The 23,607-nt window shown below is 39.3% G+C and overlaps 1 protein-coding gene across 2 annotated transcripts in view; it reads left to right on the forward strand.

The window, feature by feature from the left end:
* Positions 1-16,053, forward strand: part of PLEKHA3 (pleckstrin homology domain containing A3) — a 28,197-nt gene extending 12,144 nt beyond the window's left edge. For both annotated transcript variants that reach the window (XM_084891922.1, XM_084891923.1), the window contains 5 exons: positions 2,758-2,894; positions 3,353-3,517; positions 5,899-5,942; positions 8,033-8,148; positions 10,255-16,053. In XM_084891922.1, coding sequence (XP_084748048.1) covers positions 2,758-2,894; positions 3,353-3,517; positions 5,899-5,942; positions 8,033-8,148; positions 10,255-10,382 — 590 coding nt within the window. In that variant the 3' untranslated portion in view covers positions 10,383-16,053. The remainder of the gene's footprint in view (positions 1-2,757; positions 2,895-3,352; positions 3,518-5,898; positions 5,943-8,032; positions 8,149-10,254) is intronic.
* The last annotated feature ends 7,554 nt before the right edge of the window (positions 16,054-23,607 follow it).

Below are 23,607 nucleotides of genomic sequence, written 5' to 3' on the forward strand. Positions count from 1 at the left end.
ATCGCCCGGCTCCTTGCTGGCGCCCGGCTGGCCGGTGTCCGGCAGGGGCTCCTGCTCCTCGTGGCGTTCCTCCAGTCTGGAGCTTTCTTTTTCCCTCCCACTAGGGGAGTCCAGGATCAGAGTCAACAGACTGTCCTCTGCGCACAGTGTGCGCGACTCCAGGGGCTCGGCCTTTCGCCGCGCTCCCAGGACTCCACCTCACAGCTCCGTCTCCCCCTGCCCGAACCTGGGTCCCCAGGGACTGGCCCAGACCTGGAATTCTGGGCGGTCTGGACTGAGGCTCAGAGCTGCCGCCGGAGGCTTTGTTTCTTCCGGCTAGGGTAATCCAGCATCAGAGTCAACATTCAGTCCTCTGCGCGCCATGTGCGCGCGACTCTGGGGGCCCCGCATTTCGCCGTCCCCCGGGATTGTCTCCCCCTGCCGGAGCCTGGGTCCCAGGGTCTGGCACATAACTTGGGGCTCAGCGCTGCCGGTTCGGGGGTTCAGCCCAGGCTGAGGGTTCTATTTCCTTCCTGCTAGGGAACGCCAGGCAGCACCCAGCCCTCTCCTCCTCTCCGGCTGCGACCTATCCGCGCGCGCGCGTGCGTGCGTGCGAGCGCGCAGCATGTCTCCGTACCTTAGGCTTTTTTTCAGCTCCTCTGATTTTCCTTCTGGTTTTCTCCCTCCTTCCTATTGTAGAGTTTTCAGTCAGTCGACTACCTGTAGCTCTGGGCAATGTCCACTCTACATTTTAGTTGTATTCCCTTGAAATTGTTGTGAGCTGCTGCGGCTAGGTGTATACCCGAGCAGCCATCTTGGATCGACCTTATATTACTTTTATAATTAAAAACAATAAAAGTTATCTAAACTAGTGAAAGCACTAAATTATGGATATATGAAAAGAACATCATGGAAAGAGTAGGATAAGAAGGAATGAAAGGCGGGAACAACCCAAACATTCATAGACAGATGAGTGGATAAATATAGTATGGCATATACACACAATAGAATATTGTTCTGCCTTAAAAAGGAAGGCAGTTTTGACATTCACTACGACATGGATGGATCTTTAAAATATTATGCTAAGTAAAATAAACTAGTCACAAAAGGACAGATATGGTATGACTGTACTTAATATGGAGTATCTAGAGTAGTCAAATTCATAGAAACAAAGTAGAATGGTGTTTTCTAGGGGACAGGGGAGGGGAGAATGGGGAGTTAGTGTTTAATGTGTATAGAGTTTTGGCTGGAGAAGATGAAAAAGTTTTGGAGGCGGATGGGAGTAATGGTTATATGGTAGCATGAATATAATTAATGCCAGCACACTGTATATTTAAAAATGATTAAAATAGTAACATATTTTACTACAATTAAAAAGAAGCAATGGGCTTAAATTTGAGTAGTAGGTTAGGGTAAGTGGGCAGCTAGAGCTCTTTGGTCTGCTCTAGCTAGAGAAACTCTGTGGCTAGTACCACAAAGCAGTGCCGCAGACTCAGGGATGCAGAAGCACCAGGATCTGCTATGTGTATTTTTCTCCTTCCTCTGCTGCTTATTCCTCTAGTTTAGAAGGTATTGGTAAGCAAGTGGTGGAGATTATGGCTAAAGGGTTAGTCTGTCCAGATATATTAAACAAAAGAAAGTGAGCTGTTAATTTAAAAATTCTGAAAATAAATATAATATGAAAATAAAGCAATGAAAAGACCAAAAAATAAAAATAAATGAATGTTTATGTAAAATAGTTTTAACTACATAAAAACTAAAAATATTTTTATGTCAAAACATACAATAAAACAGAACTGGCAGATCTTGAAATGTATTTTAGAGTAGAAAGGACAGGTGAAAGATGGCTACATTTAGTGTATAAGAAATTTTACAAATGACCAGTTTACATATTATTAATAGAAAACCCAAATATCAGAACTGGAAAAATGAGTTAAGGATAAGAAAAGCCAATTTGCAAAAGAAAAATGTAAGCATTTTTCAAATGAAAGATGAGTGGTGGAATGGAAATACCTCGTATAAGACATTCAGCGGTCATCTCCCTGTCTTTGGGAATTAATCTACCCAAACTTCATGTTAGACATAGACTGCCAATTTTTCCCCATTAATCTGAGGAGAATGTGCTTGCTTACAGTGTTTGTATCCTATTCCAAGGCCTCACACTACAGATATTTGTATTTATTGTCTTACTTTTAAAAAAACCCTGCTTAGGAGAAAGATAGGTGCCATGAGAGATGAAAAGAGAGATGGGTGCACAGAAAAGAGAGGGAGCATGAAAGAGAGGGGCATGCTGGGGAAAGGAGAGGAGAAAGGCTGGAAGGATGCCTGCCTGGAGAAGGAAGGCACAAGCGTGTTTTTGAGGGCACCATCCCCAGAACGGCAGGAAAGGGCCATCAGACACAGGCTAGTGGCAGGAAAATGGCACTAGGCCTTAGAGATGAGTTGAGCTAGCTTTGAGTTCAGCTTGAAATCAAAATTCAGAGCCAAGGAACTGAAATTATAAGGGAAAGTTTATTTAGAAAGTTACTGAGGTAGTTGATGGGCGTGTGGAGTTTAGAAGAGAGGGAGTTAGGTAAGAGCTTTGCGAGACAGAAGAGCCGGAGGGGAGGCTTGGGTGTGCTCCTGAAGAGAACACGCTGGGGAAGCAGAGGGAGGGGAAAGGCACAGCACGCTTCGCGGAGAGAGCCCTGTCTTGCTTTTTAAATGATTCCATTTTATTGCTTTGCCCCCAAAATATGAAAATGATCTAATTGAATGTTTATGTATGTTCCCTTTTAGAAATAAGTGAAACCAGCGAATCTCTGAAAACCAAAATGTCTGAACTTCGCCTCTACTGTGACCTTTTAATGCAGCAAGTTCATACGATTCAAGAATTTGTTCACCATGATGAGAATCATTCACCTCCCAGCATAGAGGTATAACAGGGATAGCCTCTTATATCTGATCATGCTTTGCAGTACTTTGCTGTCTTCAAAAAAAAAAATCAAAAAAAAAATGAGAGTTTTTATTTTACCAAGGAAGAAATGGGAGAATGGTGTCTGCCACTAATTAATTCTCCAGTTTCCACTGCTCTGATCACCTTTGGAATTCAGATAGTTACAAAATTCCATTTAGGTTAGGTTTATCTAAGAAATTCTGTACACGATTTTTCAATATAAAAAACTTATTTTTTCTTAGGATCTAATTTCATACATTATTTGCCTGAGAAACAGGTAATTATCATTCATGTATGGCTTTAATTTTCTAATGTAGTGTATTTTAAATAGATTTGACCATAATCTAGTCAGATGTCCTACTCAGTACTTGATTATAAGGTAATGCGTGATGGTACATAGTCGTGTATGTGAATCTGTTCAACTCTGTAATTTTTCAGAACATGAACGAAGCCTCTTCCCTACTCAGTGCCACATGTAATACGTTCATCACAACGCTTGAGGAATGTGTGAAGATAGCAAACGCCAAGTTTAAACCTGAGATGTTTCAGCTGTCCCACCCGGATCCCTTAGTTTCTCCTGTGTCACCTTCTCCTGTTCAAATGGTTGGAACTTAACTGTTTTTCTTCTAGCAATATTGCATGTACTTCTGTTTTTTGTTTTTATTTTTAAGGGTGGAATCTGACAGTGGGTGGGAAATAGTCAGCAGGTTAATTTTTTTTAAAATTGTATTCGTATTCTCTATTGGAGCCTTTCATCTGGTGAGCTCAGCATGTGCCACGGTCATGATTCCCCCTCCCCTGGGGAGCCTGTACCATTTACCCCATTGTGCCAGGAAAAGACTACACTGTTCTCTGGGTGCGGTGACATGAAAAATGTTGGGGAAAACTGTTCTATTTGGGATGATGGGATAAGATAAGCAAATCTTTACAGAAATTGTAAGGAATTTGAAACAACTTGTTGCAGGGGAAACAGTATTTTGTAGTCTGCATTTGGATTTGAACCCTCTGAGTAGGCAAGTTTCTTACTCTCTCTGGACCTCAAGCATCTGTAAAATCAAGTGTCTTCTACATCAGAGGCTCTTTGCAAAAGACCTGACCTGTTTATATTAGGGGATGTTGTTGAGTGAGTAATCTTAAAGGAAGTGATTTCTGTTAAAGGAAGTATTAATGTAATGAGTTTTTCTTTTATGACCTCTGAGAAGGGGAAGTGGTGTGCAGTGTTTCTGAAATTTGTTTGGCAATTATACCCTTTTTATTTATTTTTGAATAATATCTCAGGACTGTAGCATTCAGTAGAACACAGTTTGACAGTTTTGCTTTTAGAATAATTATAGATATACTGTGAAATGTTAAATAACACATATAGCTGAACAAAACGTGATCTTTTGAGATGGATATTTGGTGCTGTGTTCCTGAGACTGATGGACAAGAGGTCCGCTGTTGTTTGTTTTTTAAAGATGTACTTTACAGAGCCAAATACAGTAAATAAACCTCAAACCTGCCATGTTTGTATTGAACTTCTGAAGACAATGCCTTCTGTTTCAAATGCTCTATAGTCCCGAGAGGTTATATTTGTAATGATGTATAAGAAACTCTAATAAATGTTCCTCCTCTAAACCAAAACCTTTTATCAATAGAAACATTAAACCAAAACTTTTTACCAACAAAACATTACAGGAAATCCAGTCAGAGGCTGCTTATTTTTCCTTGCCATGCCATTTTTTTGCACACATAGAGCACAGACTGTGGCTTATGGTAATTAGTTCTAGAGATAGGGAAAGTAAGGTCAGTCTTCATGAGAAAACCGCCTTTTTAAAAATAACATGAGTAAGTGAAAAAAACAAAACATTTGAGAATTCTAAAATTAACTTGATAGTGATAACCATTTTATGTAGCTACTTTCATTATGTCCCTCTTAAAATTAGCTTGCATTCAATTATATTTCAAATCTTCATGGAAGTTCAAACAGTGGTCTTTTTGATGCACAGATTGATGATAACTGTAGTGGGGATGTTGTTGGGTGAATAATCCTAAAGGAAGTGGTTTCTGTTAAAGGAGGTATTAATAATACAGTTGCATCTTAATGTCAACCAGATATCCCTGGACTCATGGATGGGTCATAACTGTTATTTCAGCTGGGATTTCTCAGAGCAACTGGTGGCTCATGTTACAAATGTAGAAGATGTTTATTTACATAACACAAATGTTAGACATAGATTGGACCTCTAAGACCCTTGAGCCTGTATATAAAGTCAACCATTCTTAGCCTTTAATATACATTTCATCATTTTGTTACCTTGTTAAATATTGAAATAATCTGTTTTACTTGATTGCCTCTTTCTATTTTTTTTCATTAGTTGAATTTAGTATTTGTCATATTTATGAATGTTCTGCTTAATCCAATTTTATTTATATTTTTAATATGTGTTTTTAGAAACCTATTGTATTTGAGGCTTAGGGTTCCTCTTCTGAGTTCTTTAAAGACATGAATTATTAATGCCATCTTCCATGAAAACCATCCTTTAGAACATCTGTGTGACAGCTACCTGAATAATGAATGATAAAGAGAAGCTTTGCTCCTAGACTCTATTCCTGTCCTTTAAAAAATACATAGAGAGATTAGAATATTTTCTGGCTTACCAAATACACTTCTTTATAAAAAACATTATGATTTTTTTGGGGGGGACTAGATAAGTATACTCTTTTTTATATTTGTGTATATACACACAAACACACATATGATATAAAATTTGGTTTTTAGCATTGAGAAAAGAATCCAGCATGTTTTTGGTACATATTGAGAAAGATTCTCATTAATGGTTACTAGGGAGAAAGCTTGAAGTTGTGCTAATAATGTTACTTGAGTATGTAAAACATAATTGTTTTGGCCAGCCATTTTTTAAATCTGAATAAGGATAATATATTAGAGCTGCTTTATTTTACTTGACTAATGGATTATGCTTACTTTTTAAAAAAATTTCTAGATGAAGCGTTCTATCAGCCACCCTGGTCCTTGCAGTTCAGAGAGGTAAAGTAACTTTCTTTTGACTAAGTTCTCCCAAATTTATAGCTAATTAGGGAAGTTCTTTGAACCTTTAACATAAAGTGGTGTGGAATCTAAATTCTGTATGGGCAGAGTCTGGTTCTGATTTGCTCAGCATTTCTATCTCTTAGTGTTTAGTATAGGGCCTGCCATAGTATGTAGTAAAGAAAAAAAATGAGTAAATAAATTAACCAGCAAGGTAAGCACCTTGCCAGCTATTATACCTCTTAATAAGAGAGGAAAGGAGAAGGATAGAAAGTTAGAAACACCGATGAGAGAGAAACATTGATCAGCTGCCTCTTGCACACCCACTACTGGGGATGTGCCCACAACTAAGGTACATGCCCTTGACCGGAATTGAACCTGGGACCCTTTAGTCCACAGGCCAAGGCTCTATCCACTGAGCCAAACCAGTTAGGGCTTTAATACTTCTTTTAGATATTTAAAATTATATTAAATGCTATAATTTGATGGTTTATAAATCAATATTTGATATAACAAGGCTCCAAAGATTAGGCTCATTTTACTACTGCTTTTAGTGCATCATATATTCATACTGAGCAGTTTTTCTTTCTTTAAAAATATTTTTTTATTTATTAAAAAAAATACTTTTATTGATTTCAGAGAGGAAGGGAGAGAGAAAGAAACATCAATGAGAGAGTATCATTAATTGGCTGCCTCCTGTATGCTCCCCACTGGGGATTGAGCCTACAACCCTAAGCATGTACTCTGATGGGGAATTGAACCGTGTTCTCCTGGTTCATAGGTCAATGCTCAACCACTGAGCCACGCTGGCTGGGCTGAGCTATTGTTTTATTAGATTCTAAAGATCGTACCGAAAAAGAGAGAAAAAGCAATTGATATTTTAAAGTATACACACAAATACATACACACACTTTGAGTAATTATGAGGGCAGTGTTTATTAAAATACATTTCATTTTCAAAATGGGGCTATCATATATTAAAATGTGTGTACATTTTTGGGGACACCCTGTATATTCATTCAACTCATTTAAACATTTTATGTTCTAGATAGATCTTGCCAATATCCCAGGCAACTAGAGTATTCTTTATCTTGTTAGGTGACATTGCTATGGTTGTCTTACTTGGTTCATTGGAAAGTGATGAAATTATAATGACATTAGCATTTATTTATCTACATTAAGGATAAGTGCTGAGCCCCTATTATTGCTTTGTCACATTTTCCCCCTCTCTCTGATGATTAAGTAATCTTTGATTAAACTATCATGTGCTCAGAGGTGTTCAGTGATGTGCCCCATGTATCCAGTCCTATCGGAATGAAGAGTTTCACCAACAGAATTTTCCAGAAAAGTAGCAGCTTGATCCCTTTGACAAAATTTTACATTTATGAGAGAAAGTTTTCTGAACTGTATTTTATCCTTTTTATCTTGGTAAATAAGATGTAAATTTTTTTTTCCTTTTTGATGATTCAAGGTTATCATTAAGAATAGTAATGTTGGGCTTTAATACATTGATAGCCAAAATGCTATCGAGTGGCAGTGATTTGTTTCTATGTTGGATTTTTTTATTGATTTTTCTAATTTTTTTATTTTTTAGACGGCTTTTTAAGTATTTTTTTTAGCCTTCATTTGCCACCTTTGTCTTGCTGCCGACAGTGAGTTGACCTTTAATATGCTCCCACACTACCTGCCTATATTCCTCTTCACCCTGCTGTTTTTAATCAGATATGGATTGACACTAGATCTGTGCATTTGTGAAATCCATAATTTTTAGTTTTTAAACATTTGTTAACCATCTGATATATTTCTGTCTAGCTGGATTTTCCTCTATTAAAAAAAAAAAGCGATTTTCATTTTATCCCTTTTGCATTTAGTTTGGCTCAAAGGTCATATTCTCTGAGTTATCAGCTGGATTCTAAATGATTTGACTTGTGGCCTGACCTCTGAACAAGTAGAACTTACTAAAATAGAACTTTGGCATAAAGGTAGTTCCTCTTTCATTTAAAGAAACGTCATTTAAAACTCCAGATAAGTTGAGGGTGTTTGCATTTGTTTAAAACGTTACAGTTTAATGCTTTCTTTTTAATTTGCAGGAGTAGCCACTCTATAAAAGAACCAGCGTCTACACTTCACCGGCTCTCTCAGCGACGACGAAGAACCTACTCAGATACAGACTCTTGCAATGATCTCCCTCTCGAAGACCCAGATAGTAAGTTAGATGGGGTCTGTCTCTCCTTTGGTGTATTCAGCAAAATTATTGTGGGGCTTTGTAATCGCTGAAATTAAGAATACTGACAAGTGAACACCATACTTGGGCCCTTGGATTAACTCCATAATTCAGAGCTAAGCAGACAATACATAATCAACAGAAGCTCATATATCCTTTTATAAACACCCGTGTTATTGAGAAGTTTTGAGTATATCTTTGTAAATATATCTTAGACTTATATAGAATACTGAAATCTTTTACTCCCACTACATTTTAGTAATTACTTAATAATTTTCTACTCCCACTACATTTCCATTTAAAGAGCATTTTAGAAGAAAAAGAAAAAATTGTGGGTAGGATTTAGGGCAAGTTCAAAGTATTAAGAAAATAAGAAAAAAACACAGATAAGTTCTAAGTTCAAAGAAAAATTCAGCATTGTTGTTTAAATAATTTGAAATGTCCAAGGAAAATAAAATTTTTTTTCTGGTATTGGTGGTGAATTATAGTAGCATTTATTTCTATACCATTTAAAAAATATATATTTTATTGATTTTTTACAGAGAGGAAGAGAGAGTGATAGAGAGTCAGAAACATCGATGAGAGAGAATCATCGATCAGCTGCCTCCTGCACACCCCCTACTGGGGATGTGCCTGCAACCAAGGCACATGCCCTTGACTGGAATCGAATCTGGGACCTTTCAGTCCGCAGGCCGACGCTCTATCCACTGAGCCAAACTGGTTTTGGCTATTCCTATACCTTTTTATTATCCCTTACTATTTAAAGAGGAAGCATACTGTGATTGAATACTTTAGGAAAGGTTTTATGATTTATCTTAAATTTTAAGAATTTTTCTTTGCAGAGGAAAAACTTTAAAAGTGTGTCAGACGATCTATTTCGACAGGATTTTGAATGTTTTCAACTGAACATAAATATGGTCTTATTACCATTAATAGGCTTTTGCTTTACAAAGTCTTTACTACTGCCTGTGAAGCCTGTGGGCCAAAAACTACACATAGTTCCCAGTTCCGTAACAGGCTGTGCTCCAAGAATTCATGTGTGAATCAGTTGTGTGGAACACAGGTCTTACTTCCCTTATGGAAATGACGGCAGTTTGATTCTTTTCTTTAAAAAATAAATAAATAAATAAATAAATACACATATACACACACACACACACACACACACACACACACACACAGATTTCAGAGAGGAAGGGAGAGGGAGAGAGAGAAAGAAACATCAATGATGAAAGAGAATCATTGATCGGCTGCCTCCTGCATATCCCCTACTGGGGATCGAGCCCACAATCCAAGCATCTGCCCTTGACTGGAATTGAACTTAGGAGCCTTCAGTCTTCAGGCTGACACTCTAGCCACTGAGCCAAACCAGCTAGAGCAGTTTGATTCTTTGGTTGCCTAGAAGAGCCCAGCTAGTTCACAGGATGGCTAAAATGGGACAAAACAAATGGTGTTATATTTACCTACGTATATGTACCTATAAAAGTGCAACTACTTTGGAACTGGACCATGCCAATGTGTTAAGCTTCGTTCACTTGCATCTAGTGATAGTTTTGTGAGTTGCATTCCAAATGGAAATAGGGAAGTTTCAGTGTGCTTTTCTCAGAAAGTCTAGTGATGAAAATAGCAAGACCCAAATTAGTCTAGTTCTGTTACCAATTGTGTCATCTTGCCTTAGCCATGTAACCTTTTTTGGAACTTGGTTACTTTGCCTAAAAGCAAGGAGGTTACTAACCATATTAAAACCATCAGGCTGAAAAAACCATAGTTAATTAAGAAAGATTAATTCAATTCAACAAATATTTGTTGAGTGTCCATTATGTGCCAACCATGGTCTTAGCAATGAACGAAATAAATATCTCTACTTCACGTAGTTTCATAATTTATCTCATGAACTCTGAGATTTCTCCAATGACTGCCAATAGTAGAAAAGTTAGATTTTTCTTTATTAAACAAATAAGCAGAAAAATTAGCAGAAAGCTAAAGGAATTCATGTCTCTGAGAAGAAAACTTAAAATGTTCTTCACAAAGGATATTGGAGTTTTAATATTGATAGGATGTTTAACCTTTTAATCAATTTGTTAATAGGGCCTGTTCACTGTTCAAGAAATACACTTAATGGAGATTTGTCATCAACAACCATTCCTGAAGAGAGCAGACTGATGGCCAAAAAAAAATCTGAATTGGAAGATCCTCTTTCATCCTTTTCTTCCTGAGGACACAGAAATGTCCAACTTCCTCTAAGTATTGCTATGCAAAAGCTGCTGTAATTAAACTATGTCATCGGGAGTAGTTTTTCCCTTAGGATTTCTCTGCACTTTATAGAATATTGTAAAACAAACAAAAAACCCACCTACCTTTGAAGTGTATTTTATCTTTACATAGTTTATTTGCAAGAGTATTTTCCTAATAACTTCACAGTATGAATGTGCATCTTTTTTTCTTTTTAAACAAATGATGGTGTAACATTTTGACATCCATAAGGACAAATGTAGATATTTTTCTAAAAAACTGTGAGTGACTGACAGCTTAGTCAGTGTATTGTAGCTTATAAATATGAAATCTTATAAACATAAGGTTTCAGTTGGACAGAAGTGTGACATATGTAACTTGTGCCATGGACCAAATGGTCATTTTACCCCCGCTGAAAACGAGTTACCATAGCAGCTTGATGGTGATTGTACTGTATTCCTTTAAGCAAAAGGAAACATTTAATATTCTTAAATATTTTTAGCCCAAATACCATGACATTGAGGATTTTTTTTACAAACCAGACTGTGCTGTCCTTCATATGTGAAGTTGACACTACTGATTTGTCAATACCAAATGTTGGGTTAAAGTATTTAATTTTTATTTATTTTTCTGTTGCATCAAAAATGACCTACCAAATTTAAGATGTGTATACATTGTTATTTACACTGTTCTGGGAAAGAGGCTAATGTTGTAGTGACCTTGCTCACTTCCACCAGAGAAATAAATGGCTTTCAATGGAAGAGATTTTAGTGCTTTTTTTCCTAAAATAGATGATAAGCTGCTGTTTTACGGTCTTAATGTTTGCAGCTCTTTAGAATATCTAGAGACATTTTTTAATTTATGAATATTTATACAAAAAAGGAATTTTGTTAAGGCAACTGCTCTACATCACTTGAGAATGGCATTATTTAATTAAAGTCAAACAGCATTTTTTGGTAGTTCCTGTTCATATCTATTGTCAGTGTTTGCCTTGTAAACTGTTTTTCTAAATTCACTTTGGAGTGATGGTATTGTCCAAGGTCTTGGCTGAGGAGCACTTTAAAACAAACTGGTTTGGTGTTTTTAAGTTAATCATGTGTTTAATAAATATGGGTTTTTGCATTCAAACTCATCACATAATACATTGTATTTTTTTACATTTGTTGATATTCTGCCTAATTTTTATCAAGTTTTAATAGTATTTGTTATTTCTTTGATTTTGTTTGTGTATTCAGACCTCATAATGAAAACACAAATGATGCGTAATTTTAATTTTGTTGCCTTTGAGCTTAGAATAGTGTGACCTATTTTACTTTAAAATTCTAAGTGTGTGTGAGACTTTTTTTTAAGAGTCAGTGTTTGGTATTTACTTTATTAAAATAAATTTGTAATTATAGGCTTTCTCCCTTACATTTAAATGGACATATGCAATCTATAGTCATTAATATACATTTAGATAAACTGTGTGCTCTGAAAGTATTTTATTTTAAATAGCACTCAGATCATTAGACTGAATTAAGTGGAATATTTTATGCTATACTTCATATGTCTAATTTGAGAAAAACTTTAATAATGTAAGTTTTCATGTTGATCAGATAATCAGTTTTTTGTTTTTGTTTTTGTTTTTTTAAGTAAGAACTTGCATAGTGACAAGACTATGAAGTTCAAGGTGCTACTGATAGGGTTTTTGTTTTGTTTTTTTTTTGGTAGTTTTATTTTTTATAATGAAAACAGTACAACAAGGTTTTGAACTCCTAGAAAATAAATTCACTTTCTATTGTTTTATCCAAAAAGCTGAGTTCCTGAACAGTTTTCTGTAAATAGTTTTTTAAATAAAATGCAGTCATTTCTGGAACATATCAAATTTTCAATCTTGAAACAGATGCTTTGAACAGGTTTGCTCTATTCCTAAGTGTGGCTTTTATTGTGACATGAAGCCACTTTTTTTCTTGTAGGAGCCAATATATTTGTGAAATCACTTTTTGAGGGGTTATTAGTGTATCTTGCATTACATTTAAGTTTTGATTAGTGAATGGGTAGCATGAATCAACCTATAACACTTCAGGGAACCTGCATTTTGAGCATCCCTGTATATTTTTAAGTGTGCTCGGCTTTTCTGAATTTTAAGAGAAAGATGAAGCGGAACAAATAAGAACAATTCTGTAAGGATTTTAGCTTGTCAGTATTAAAAAAAAAAAGTATAACTATTGGTTGTTCCTATTTTGCTTTGTCTAGGCCATGGGATTATTGAGAAATTCAGATACTGTTATAGGCGATCTAAGCAACACCAGTACTTGCTTTTCTTTCCAGATACCTGGTTTCTGGTGTGTGTGAATCGCAGAACTCTGTGCATAAAGCAACTTTCATGAGAATTACTCTGTAAATGGGCCAAATTTAAACTTTGTTCTATTACATTGCACTTTGGTAGTTCATTTCGAGTCCAGAAACGGATGCTATTGCTTAAACTTAAATTCTGAGGCAAGAGGTTATGGAAACTGACCCTGAATTGTAGTTTTTCTTTATGCATTATTACATTTAGTGTTTAGGAGTCATCACGAAATCTCAGGAAGTATATCCTTTTAATATGTTACTATTATTCTACTGTTTATACTAATTCCATATACCTTATAATATTACTTTGGATTCTACCAAGTCTTTACTTTTATTAAGTGAAATGCCTCTAAGTCTGTCATTATTGCTGCTGTTGTAGTTAATCCTCACCCGAGGATATTTTTTCAATTGATTTTTTTTGAGAGGGTGGAATAGGAGGAGGAAGGAAAGAGAGATACGTTTTTTTTAGAGAGAGTGGAAGAAAGGCAGAAAGGAGAGAGAGATACATTGATGTGACAGAGACACATCAATTGGTTGCTTCCCGCATGTACCCCACCAGGGCTGAGGATCGAATCTGCAACCCAGGTACATGCCCTTGACTGGGAATTGAACCCGTAACCTTTCGGTCCAAGGGCTGACACTAACCACTGAGCCAGATCAGCCAGGACTGGGTTTGTCCTTTGAGCCTTGGTATTGCCACTTGGTGCAGAGGCAGTGTCCTGGCCCCAAAGGAAGCCTGTTTAGACGGCAGCAGTTCCTTTGACGATGTCTCTTTTAATAGCCCTGGTGGGAAGTAGCTGGGAGATAGGGCTACTTTTCATGTCTTTCCAGTTCCTTTCTTTGAGTTCATACTGAATTTGTAAGTTTAAATTCTTTTCTTTTAAATTTAGCTTTCTTTTTTTCTAAAGTAATTTATTCATATAGTTTAAAAAAATCAAATAGAATTAGGAAATAGTTCTACATGATTATAGTGAAAAGGAGTAGCTTCTTTTCCCCAGCTTAGCACTCCTGAGACAAGCACCTGCCTTCCTATTTAAAAATAGTAATATTACTTTTTCTTGATTTATCAATTTCAGAAATGATTCTTAAATTCCTTTTATGGCAAGCGGGATTTACTTTTTGCCCCCATGCCTCTCAATATAGATTACTCACAACTTGTTAAATTAATAGGTAATAAATGTTGTTCACTGATGAACCCAATGTGGTTAATGATAGAAAGAAAGTCAACAACTATTCAGGCAAAGTGTATGTAACACACGCCATTCACTTACTAACAGTACCTTGTGAATTTGAAGACTGCCATGCTGACATAGTACTCAGAACAAAGCCATTGACATACCTTTAAAACACTTTAAAAACGAGTTTAGCAAGTGTAATTCAGTAGCATACCAGTGCTTGACATGCCACCGTTGGTGTGTAGATCACCCTTAGTCATCACTTGAGAGAAGAGTTTTAGTGTATTTCGATTTTGCATAGGTAACAAACCCCCTTGGAAAAACTAGTTGCTCTTCGTTTTCTTTGCTGTGTTTTTAAAATAGTATCCATGATTTTTTGGGGGAAATTTACATATTGTAACTTTTCTTTATTGATTTTGTGAATTGGGCCACCTTGGCCACACAATATGCTATCTTGTTTACATATGTCACTTTTGGATTTAACTCCTGCAGGTGTTTCTCCCCCCACCCTTTTGGGGAGTAACAGAGTGATTATAATTTTAGATTATTATAACAGTTAAGGTTCATTAATGGCTTGATCTAGAGAACATTAAAGACTCACTGTGGTAGGTTCCCCCCCCCCCTGTTTTTCAAATGCTGTATGTTACTTCAATATTTCCTTTTTTCTAGCCCTGAAGAAGTCATGTTTCTATGTTATACAAATCATGGTTAAATGTGAAAAGTAAATTTCTAAGAGCTTTCCAGTTTATCCATAATTAGCCAAAGAGAAAGTCATATGAATGTTTCCCATTCTTTCTGTATTTACTTTTTTCTTATCACTTTGTTATTTTATCTTTTCTCCATTTTTAATTAATTATAGTGTTTCCTCCTCTCCCAAACCACCTCTTCAATTTCTCTATATTTGGTGGACTGTTTGGAAAAGAAAAAGAATCACTTGGGAAGGGTGGTGAGTTCAAGGGGACATTTAATTTAGGGTCGTATGTTTATTCACCTTTCTAAAAAGTCTTTGTTCAGTTAATATTCATTGCCTACTTACTAAGTGCTGTGTTGCTAGTATTCACCTTTGCTTTCTAATTCTTGAGTGCACTCAGCACTTACCGCTTTATCTTTAATAGTTCAAATAGGTTGAATATCTTAACTGTAATTGGCTTCCCTAAATTTTCAATATTTAGTTGAATAGTATTTATGGTATTTATTATTCACATTTGCACACCAACTATTATTTTAACTTAAACATAAAGGAGCAAGCATTAGAAGATATCATGGCTGTTTTAAAATAGCTTTATCACCGAAACCGGTTTGGCTCAGTGGTAGAGCGTCGGTCTGCGGACTGAAAGGTCCCGAGTTTGATTCCGGTCAAGGGCATGTACATTGGTTGCGGGCACATCCCTGGTGAGGGGTGTGCAAAAGGCAGCTGGTCGATGTTTCTCTCTCATCGATGTTTCTAGCACTCTATCTCTCTCCCTTTCTCTCTGTAAAACATCAATAAATTTAAAAAATAAAAAAATAAAATAAAATAGCTTTATCTTTGTATATATAAATATTATTGAAGACATAAGCCCATTATATTTTTTGCCTTTTAAATATTTTTATGTTTGGTTAGTCATAACCAAAAATGAAAACATTTTATTTTTGTTTATTAATTACAAGGTCTCCCTAAAAAATGGATACACACTTTGAATAATTAATTCCAATGGGATCAATCTGAAAAGAAAGAAACATCAATTGATCTATCAGTTGTTAAAGTGTGTATACATTTTTTGGGGGGACACCCTGTATTTATAATGGTTCATGCAATAAGAGTTTGTGGGTGTTTAAATGAACAGTTTGTAATTTTAGAAGTTAAATAAATTAGAAATGCTGAAATTGAGGGAAAAGCTAGTTTCTAAATATATTTAGTAACCTATTAGCAAATATGGCTTTAAATGAATATAACTAAGCATTTTAATTTTGAAACATTTTGAGAATAGGATTTTTATTTCCAGGGGAAAATAAATATTCAAAAATATATGTATATTTTTGTTAGTATTCTTTTTTCTTTCTTCCAAATGCTAAAAGGTGTACTTTATATTTTTGTTATGAAAATTCTGCTTATTTAAAGTATTGTAGCACTTTTATAAATTAATAAAACTGAGCCATGCCAACAGTATGGGGGGAAATGTTTAATACATTTGCCATGTCAGTGAGAAAAATTTAAGCACAGCATATTTTGAAAGTTTAAGGAAGGGTAATCCTGAGCTTTTAAAAAATAAGACAACTGGCTTGTTGCACACTTAAAAGTAAAATCTGGTTGGCTAAGTTAAAGTTAGTGCTGTTATGTGAGCAAAGACAGAAGTAATATTGAACCTGTAAGTGACAGCATTAAGTGAATCAGCTTATTTGGCTGGATCGGGGGCTCTCCACAGTGGCTGCGCATTAGAAACCCTGGGGAGAATTTAAACTTCCTCACGCCCAGGTTGACTCAGACCAATTATAGCGAGTCTTGAGGGAGAGCCGGGGTGGGGTGGGGGTGGGGGGGTGACCAGTCATCAGAGTTTTTTTTAAGCTCCCAGTAGCTCCATTGGTTAGCCAAGGTTGAGAACCAGTGAACTAGGTGGAAACCCTTGTATTTAAGAAGTGGTATGTGTGTATAGCATTAAAGTTTGGGGTCATCATCTCACAGCCTGAAAGGCCAGGCATTTTTCCAGGTCCCTAGGTGCATGGTCTGAGGCAGTGGTCGGCAAACTCATTAGTCAACAGAGCCAAATATCAACAGCACAACGATTGAAATTTCTTTTGAGAGGCAAATTTTTTAAACTTTAACTTCTTCTAATGCCATTTCTTCAGAATAGAGTCGCCCAGGCTGTGGTATTTTGTGGAAGAGCCACACTCAAGGGGCCAAAGAGCCGCATGTGGCTCTCGAGCCGCAGTTTGCCAACCACGGGTCTAAGGATTGGCCACAGTGGCTTCACTTGAGATCTTGTTAAAAATGCAAAACCTGTGCCCTCACCCCAGATCTGCTGAACCCGATTCTGCGCTTGAATAAGACCCCCAGGTGGTACCTCTGCACTGTGAAGTCTGAGGGGCACTGTTGGAGGTGGTGGTGGGGCAAATGGCTGTCTTCATACAGCCTGCCTTGTGCTTCTTTGTTTTCTGTCCTACGTAAGTCAGTCATGACATTTTCCTACAGGGTTGGAAAATGAAACTAGTCCTGTGTGCGCATGTTAGCCGGTTAATAGCTAAAGTGCTTTTCTAATCGATGGAAAAAACCCTCACCATCACCATCACCACCACCACCAAACTCCACTTTCCCTAACGCAGGAAGAAAGAAAGGAGCTAGAACTGATCCCTGGGCTGAAGGCTGAACTCTTTAAATCCTTTTCCACAGCTGCCTGTGTATTGAGGAAAAATAGCATGTACAGTCCTTGCAAGGGTACCTCTTCACATGTGCCCTTACGCTGACAATTCTTTGAAAAAAAAAAAAGATTTCCCTTTAAGACATTTACTTATCCTGGTCTCGAGCAGAAACGGGTGAGCCTGAGTGCTCCCCACTCTCTGGAATGTCTACCCAGCACCCCACTCAGAACCCCCCTTCTCCTGGCGCCAGTCCCTACCTTGGACATTCTGGAGCTCTCAGCTGGTTTCCCTTGTCCCAGCACCATCAGGATCAAGCAGTGTTTCCTCAAGACACCTCCTTCCAGGAACGTGGGAAAGATCCTTTCCATTCATTCTTTAGAGCCCCTAACCTGGTATACAGGAAGCTCTGGCTCCCCTCTGCTGTCTGTCCACAGGACATGCTGGGCAGATAAGCACCCGATTTCCTGGCCTTGGCTTTTTGAGAAGAAGAGCTGGAGGGCCTTTTCATGGGGACTGACCTGAAGGGTTGCTGCTGTCTACCCTGCCCGGAGCTCCAATGACCCGGAAAATGGGATGGAGCCCTCTTGTGCCTGCACAGGTGCGCTCCTGCGCTTACTCTCCAGCAGGTTTCAGTTCTGGTGTCTGTGAGCACACTGGTCCACGGAGACCGTGCTTCTGGTTCCAGCTCTGCTGCTCACCGGGTGACTGTGGGCCTGTTATTCGAAGACCCTGGATCCCAGTGTTCTCCACTTCCAGCCTTCCTTCCGGTGGTTTCTCCACAAGGGGCCTCTTTCTCCTCCCCTTAGAGGTCCTTCCCTTTTCTAGGACAAGGCAGCTCAGGCTCCCATTTGCTCTCAAGCTGGTGGACCAGGTGGTGTCCCTTCTCCAGCTTTTTTGAGTTATTCCAGGCAGGAAAGGGAGAGCAGAGGCGGATGGCTGCTCCGCACCTATGTGGGCCAGGTTCCCAGCAGGTTGGGGAATGAGGGGCACCTGTATGCCTCACCTGACTACAATCTAAAAACATAACAGTCTCAGATGGAGCTGGCTGTCAACAAAAAGCTGACTTCGTTCGTATGTTGCATTACAGAGAAGGATTCTTTCCCCATATTCCTCTCTGAGGCTGAAGCTGGTATCAGGCAGGGTCACCTCCACATCTCTAGTGACTTTCTCTATAGCTCAGGGAATGTACCTGTTACATCTTCAGCAAGAAGCATTTGTCCTGGAGTCTTTGCTGGTTTGGCAGGCCCCAGAGAAGCACACACCTGCACAAGGCTCATGAACAGCGGCCTCTGCTGGATGCAGAAGGAAAGGAATCCTGAGCCCCAGGGCTCTAGAACTTTCCAAGGTGGAGCTTGTCATAGCCTGTTTTTATGGGGAGCCGTGTGCAGGTGTTTCTCAGATGGCTTAGGCATCTGTCCATCCGCTCCCTCTCTGAAACATGCAGGACAGCATTCCTTAAACTTTTAAAATGAAATAAAAAATTTTAAGGAATCATGCTCTTAAAAAATATACATAGGGCCAAAACTGGTTTGGCTCAGTGGATAGAGTGTAGGCCTGCGGACTAAAAGGTCCCAGGTTCGATTCCGGTCAAGGGCATCTACCTTGTTTGCAGGCACATCCCCAATAGGGGGTGTGCAGGAGGCAGCTGATCAGTGTTTCTCTCTCATCATAGAGGGATAACTCTCTATCCCTCTCCCTTCCTCTCTGTAAAAATAAATAAACAAACAAACAAATAAATAAAGTATATTAAAAAAATAAAAATAAATGGATATTTTAAAATATATATATATATACACATAGGCATAATCTCAGGGAGCTCAGACACATAAAGACCTGAGGATAAGCTTTTAGGACATGCCATCTTTTCCAGGAAATTCAGGACAGATTGGAAAGCATTCGTACATCTGCCCACTCCTCTCACCTGCTTTCTACCCTTTTTTAAAACGAAGCAGGAGTGAATGGATGTTGAATGGAGTCCTCCCCAGGAGCCACACTCCTCACACCACATCCTCAGGGGAACATGGCTTGCTGGGTCAGTCTCTGCTTCGCCACTGCCAATTCCTCAGACAAGGACTTGTCCCTGAGGCGGCTGTGGGCAGTAGGGGACCTCCCATCTCCATGAGTCACCACACCCCACCTCCACCCTCCTGTGCCCGGAGAGTCTTTCAGCCTGGCTTTATTACATGTATCCTGAGGTCCCCAGACAATCTTAAAAAAGACCTTTCCACAGATGGCTACAAAGCCCCTGAGCTGTCATTTCAGGGCCACTAAGGGCTAGAAATTTGGTGGTAGGTAAAGGTCTTTTTTCTTGTGGGTGGGGTCTCCGGGGAGGAAATATGTAAGCTCCTTGATGTAGAATGACAAATAAATGTCATAGCTTTCTCAGAATAGCTCAAGACATTGTGAAACTAAAATTTGATCAAGTAACTAGTTTGCTTCAGTCTCCTTCATGTTCCCCTTACCTCCTAGGGTGAAGCCCAAACACTGTAATTCTATATAATAAGAGAGGAATATGCTAATTATCTGTTATGTCTTAAGGCTTAACAACCAACCGAGTAATGACCAGATCATGGATCTGCAGGAAGGTGGGGCAGCGAATTACAAGCTACAGGAAGGGGCAGGGCAACAAGCTATGAAGGGGGAGAAATGGGGAGAGAGGAGGGGGGAGAGGGAGCTACAGGAGGGTGGCAGAGAGCTACTGGTGCATGGATTCGTGCACAGGGCTACTAGTATGTACATGGAACCTTTGCAACCTTGTCCTGCCTCTCCCAGCCCTTCAGAGGTTCTCACACCAACCTTACTAATGAGTTTTTTTCTTCTCATTTTCTGACTGTATTGTGCTTTCCCTTGTCCCCAGACTTCTGCGGTTGCAAAGGTCCTCTGCCCGAAAGCCCTGCCCCACTCCTGCTTACCCCAGACTTCAGGCCACAGCATTTACATGGTATTTCCTCTAACCGGCTGTTCTTCATTTCTCCTTCTGCATCAGAAGCCCCAACCACGTGCTCTCAAATACCTTACTTTTTTTTTGTTTTGTTTTTTTTAATCATAGCACTTACTTTCATTTCTTAGGTATATCCAGTTCCTCCTTCTACTGAGATCTAGTCCTCTTCATACCTTCCACATCTTCACTCTCTGTCCCCCGTCTCAGCCTGCATCATGTGCAGCACCAACAGAAACAGTTCCATCATCAAATAACATCAGGGAGCACTGGATTACCTCCTGGAGAATTAACACATACTAACTCATCAAAGGCTCTGACAAGTCCTGCATAAAGAAGCATAATTACCCTACCCAAGTCCTGACTCAATTGTCAGAGGGGAGGGAAGTTGGGGGACTGGGTGGAAAAGGTTAAGTGATTAAGAAGTACAAACTGGCTAAAATCGGTTTGGTTCAGAGCATCAGCTTGCGGACTGAAAGGTCCCAAGTTCGATTCTGGTCAAGGGCATGTTCCTTGGTTGCGGGCACATCCCTAGTAGGGGTGTACAGGAGGCAGCTGATGTTTCTCTCTCATCGATGTTTCTAACTCTCTATCCTCCCTTCCTCTCTTTAAAAAAAAAATAAAAATAAAATATATTTAAAAAAAGAAGTACAAACTGGTAATCACAAAATAGTCATAGGATATAAAGTACAGCATAGGGAATATAGTCAATAATGTTGTAATCACTATGTATGATGGGTGCCAGATGGGTGCTGGAAAATCACGGGAACACATTTTAAGGTATGGTTGTCTAACCACTATGCTGTACACCTGAAACTAATACAACACGATATAGAATGTAAACTGTAATAAAATTGAAATGAAATAAAATCAAAAGAAAAAAAAAGGAAGTACAATTACCCAAGTCCTACGTTTATTTGGTTGTGGAACACTTTTTTTTCGCAGCATTTCCCAACTTCCCTAGGAAGAGTTTGGGAAATATTGACCCAGACATACCATAAGCATAAACCTAAGCTTTCACTTTTTATAACCTTAGAATAAAAATTGATGGGCCAATCTCTTTTCAAAAGTCCTTCATCTATCTAGCAGACAATATTTTCTCTCATTACAAGGCAACTGGACTTTCTCTGCCTGAATTTCTCAAAATGACATTTGGGGCAGAGTAAACAAATACAAATTACTTTCTCTTCCTGGAGCACAATCATAAAACGTTATTCTTGTACCAGTCACCATGGAGACCACCATTTTTACCTCTTATTTTACTGACTGCTTCTGATTTACCTCCCTCCCTACCTCTAGATGGTTCATCTATATAATCAGCTACTCCTGGATAGAGATGATAAATTCATCTTTTGAGACAATCCATCAAAACACTTCCTATAAAAATGTGTTGTCCCATGGGCACCATATCTAGAGGTTGAATTGTGTCTCCCCAAAAAGATATGTTGAAGTCCCTCGTACCTTAAGATGTGACTTTTTTGGAGATAGGTTTTGGCATGGATAATAAAATGAGGTAAAATTAGAGTTACCCTAATATGCTGGTATCCATCTAAACAGAGAAATTGGGACCCAGACACACAGAGAGAATGCTATGGGAGCATGAATGTGGCCATGTACAAGTCAGAGTAGGCTGGAACAGAGCTTCCCTAACAGCCCCCAGAAGAAACAGACCCTGCGGACACTTTCATTTTGGATTTCTAGCCTTCCTGTGAAAAAGCCCCCACAGCGTGGGGTACTTGGTTCCGGTAGCCCAGGCCAGAGAACGCATCTGGTGAACACGGGTGCAGCCTGTTCTCTGTCCCCTCTAAAACGCTGCCTCCGTGGTCCCTGACCGTGATGTTTTGAATGGTGGTCCCTAATACAGTAATGCTTGCTGGTCCTTAATGGTGCTGTGCCAGGCATTACTCTAAAAGTTTCTGTAGAGGGCCGCCTGAGAAGGCACATGGACATTCTTTAAATTGTCAGCTGAGCCCAAGGCACTGGCAGAGTACCTTTGTCCAGGTGTTAGAAGGGGCGGGTCTAGATATGTAAATCCAGTAATGCTAGAGCCTATTTAGAATGCAAATAAGCTCCTTTGACCCTATAAATCACATGTGTCAAACACAAGGTCCGCGGGCCAAATCCAGCCCGCCAGGCCTTGCAATGTGGCCCGCACCGCGCTGTCATCACTGCACTCCGCTGTCAGTTTATGACATTATCAGTTTATGACTTTTCAGTAAACCATTCGGCCCGCGATTTAGGCTGGATTTTAGATTTTGGCCCCTTCTCTGATTGAGTTCGACACCCCTACTATAAATAAACCTGTGTGGCTTGGGGTGTCGCTTTTGCTGCCTCTCCATGAGAGAGATGGCGCCCACCTAGCACCCAGCTTGATGAATCTATTTTTGCCTCCATGTCTCTTTCTTTTTTCTCTAATTTCTTAATCCCCAGCTCCTCCGCTCAGGAACCTGTCGTTTTCCATGCTGGACACGGAAAACAGAGAAACAGCCCACCACAGTTTCATATGAAATAACTCGTTGAATCCTCACAACAACCCAGGGAGGTTGATGCTGTTGTTATTCCCATATTATGGATGAGAATATCAAGGAATGGAGAAGTTCAGTAACCTGTCCCAGGTCACACAAGTTAGCAGATCCTAGATTTCAGCTTCTCACTCTGGGTGTTGAGCGAGAATGTGTAATTCCTTCATTATGCTGTCATGTAGCCTGGGTGTGGGGTTTGTAAAACAGACAGGAAAGATTCAGCACAAAGAGGGCAAGGATGACTGAAGATTTCTCATGGGATGGATTGGAGCCAGGAAGCTCGGCTTGCTCCTCTCTCTCACCCCCAGTCCACAGGGGGAGAGAAAAGGCTGTCTAAACTGGAAATGCAACTAAGCGGAGAAACTATGGAGGGTTGCTGAAGGCCTGGAGCATGAATCCCCTCCACCTTCCAGCCGGGAGCATTATTCTGGGAGGACTGAGGGGAAGGAGGCTGGCTGGTGAGTCCACAAAGGGTTCTGGTCACTCCCCGCTGGAGTGCCCCTGACCGACTTCCAGGACCCTCCCTATGCAGTCCTCTGTTTTCCCCAGGCCCCTGATTCACAAAAAGCAGGCTGGCCATACTTGTAGCGATGACCTTCTTTGCTGGATAGAGTGCGGCCCCTCCCTTCTCTCCCAGGCCCTGTGCTTGGGGGCTTCCACTACAGAAGTGCGGAAAAGCTTTAACATTCTCTTCAGCTCCGACTATATCTCAGCAGGAGGCGTAGGCCTTGTTTAAATATTAGCATGTTCTGCTGGGAAATCATCCTCAGGAACCACCCAGTAAGTCCTGCCTCTCTCATTTAGGTTAAGAATAGGCAATTCAAGTAGCAGTGGGTGCTGTGGTACCCGTTCAGATTCCCCTAGGTCAGTGGTCAGCAAACTAATTTAGTCAACAGAGCCAAATATC

This window comes from Pipistrellus hanaki (assembly GCF_964339955.1).
Source record: "Pipistrellus hanaki genome assembly, chromosome: 8".
Lineage (NCBI taxonomy): Eukaryota > Metazoa > Chordata > Mammalia > Chiroptera > Vespertilionidae > Pipistrellus > Pipistrellus hanaki.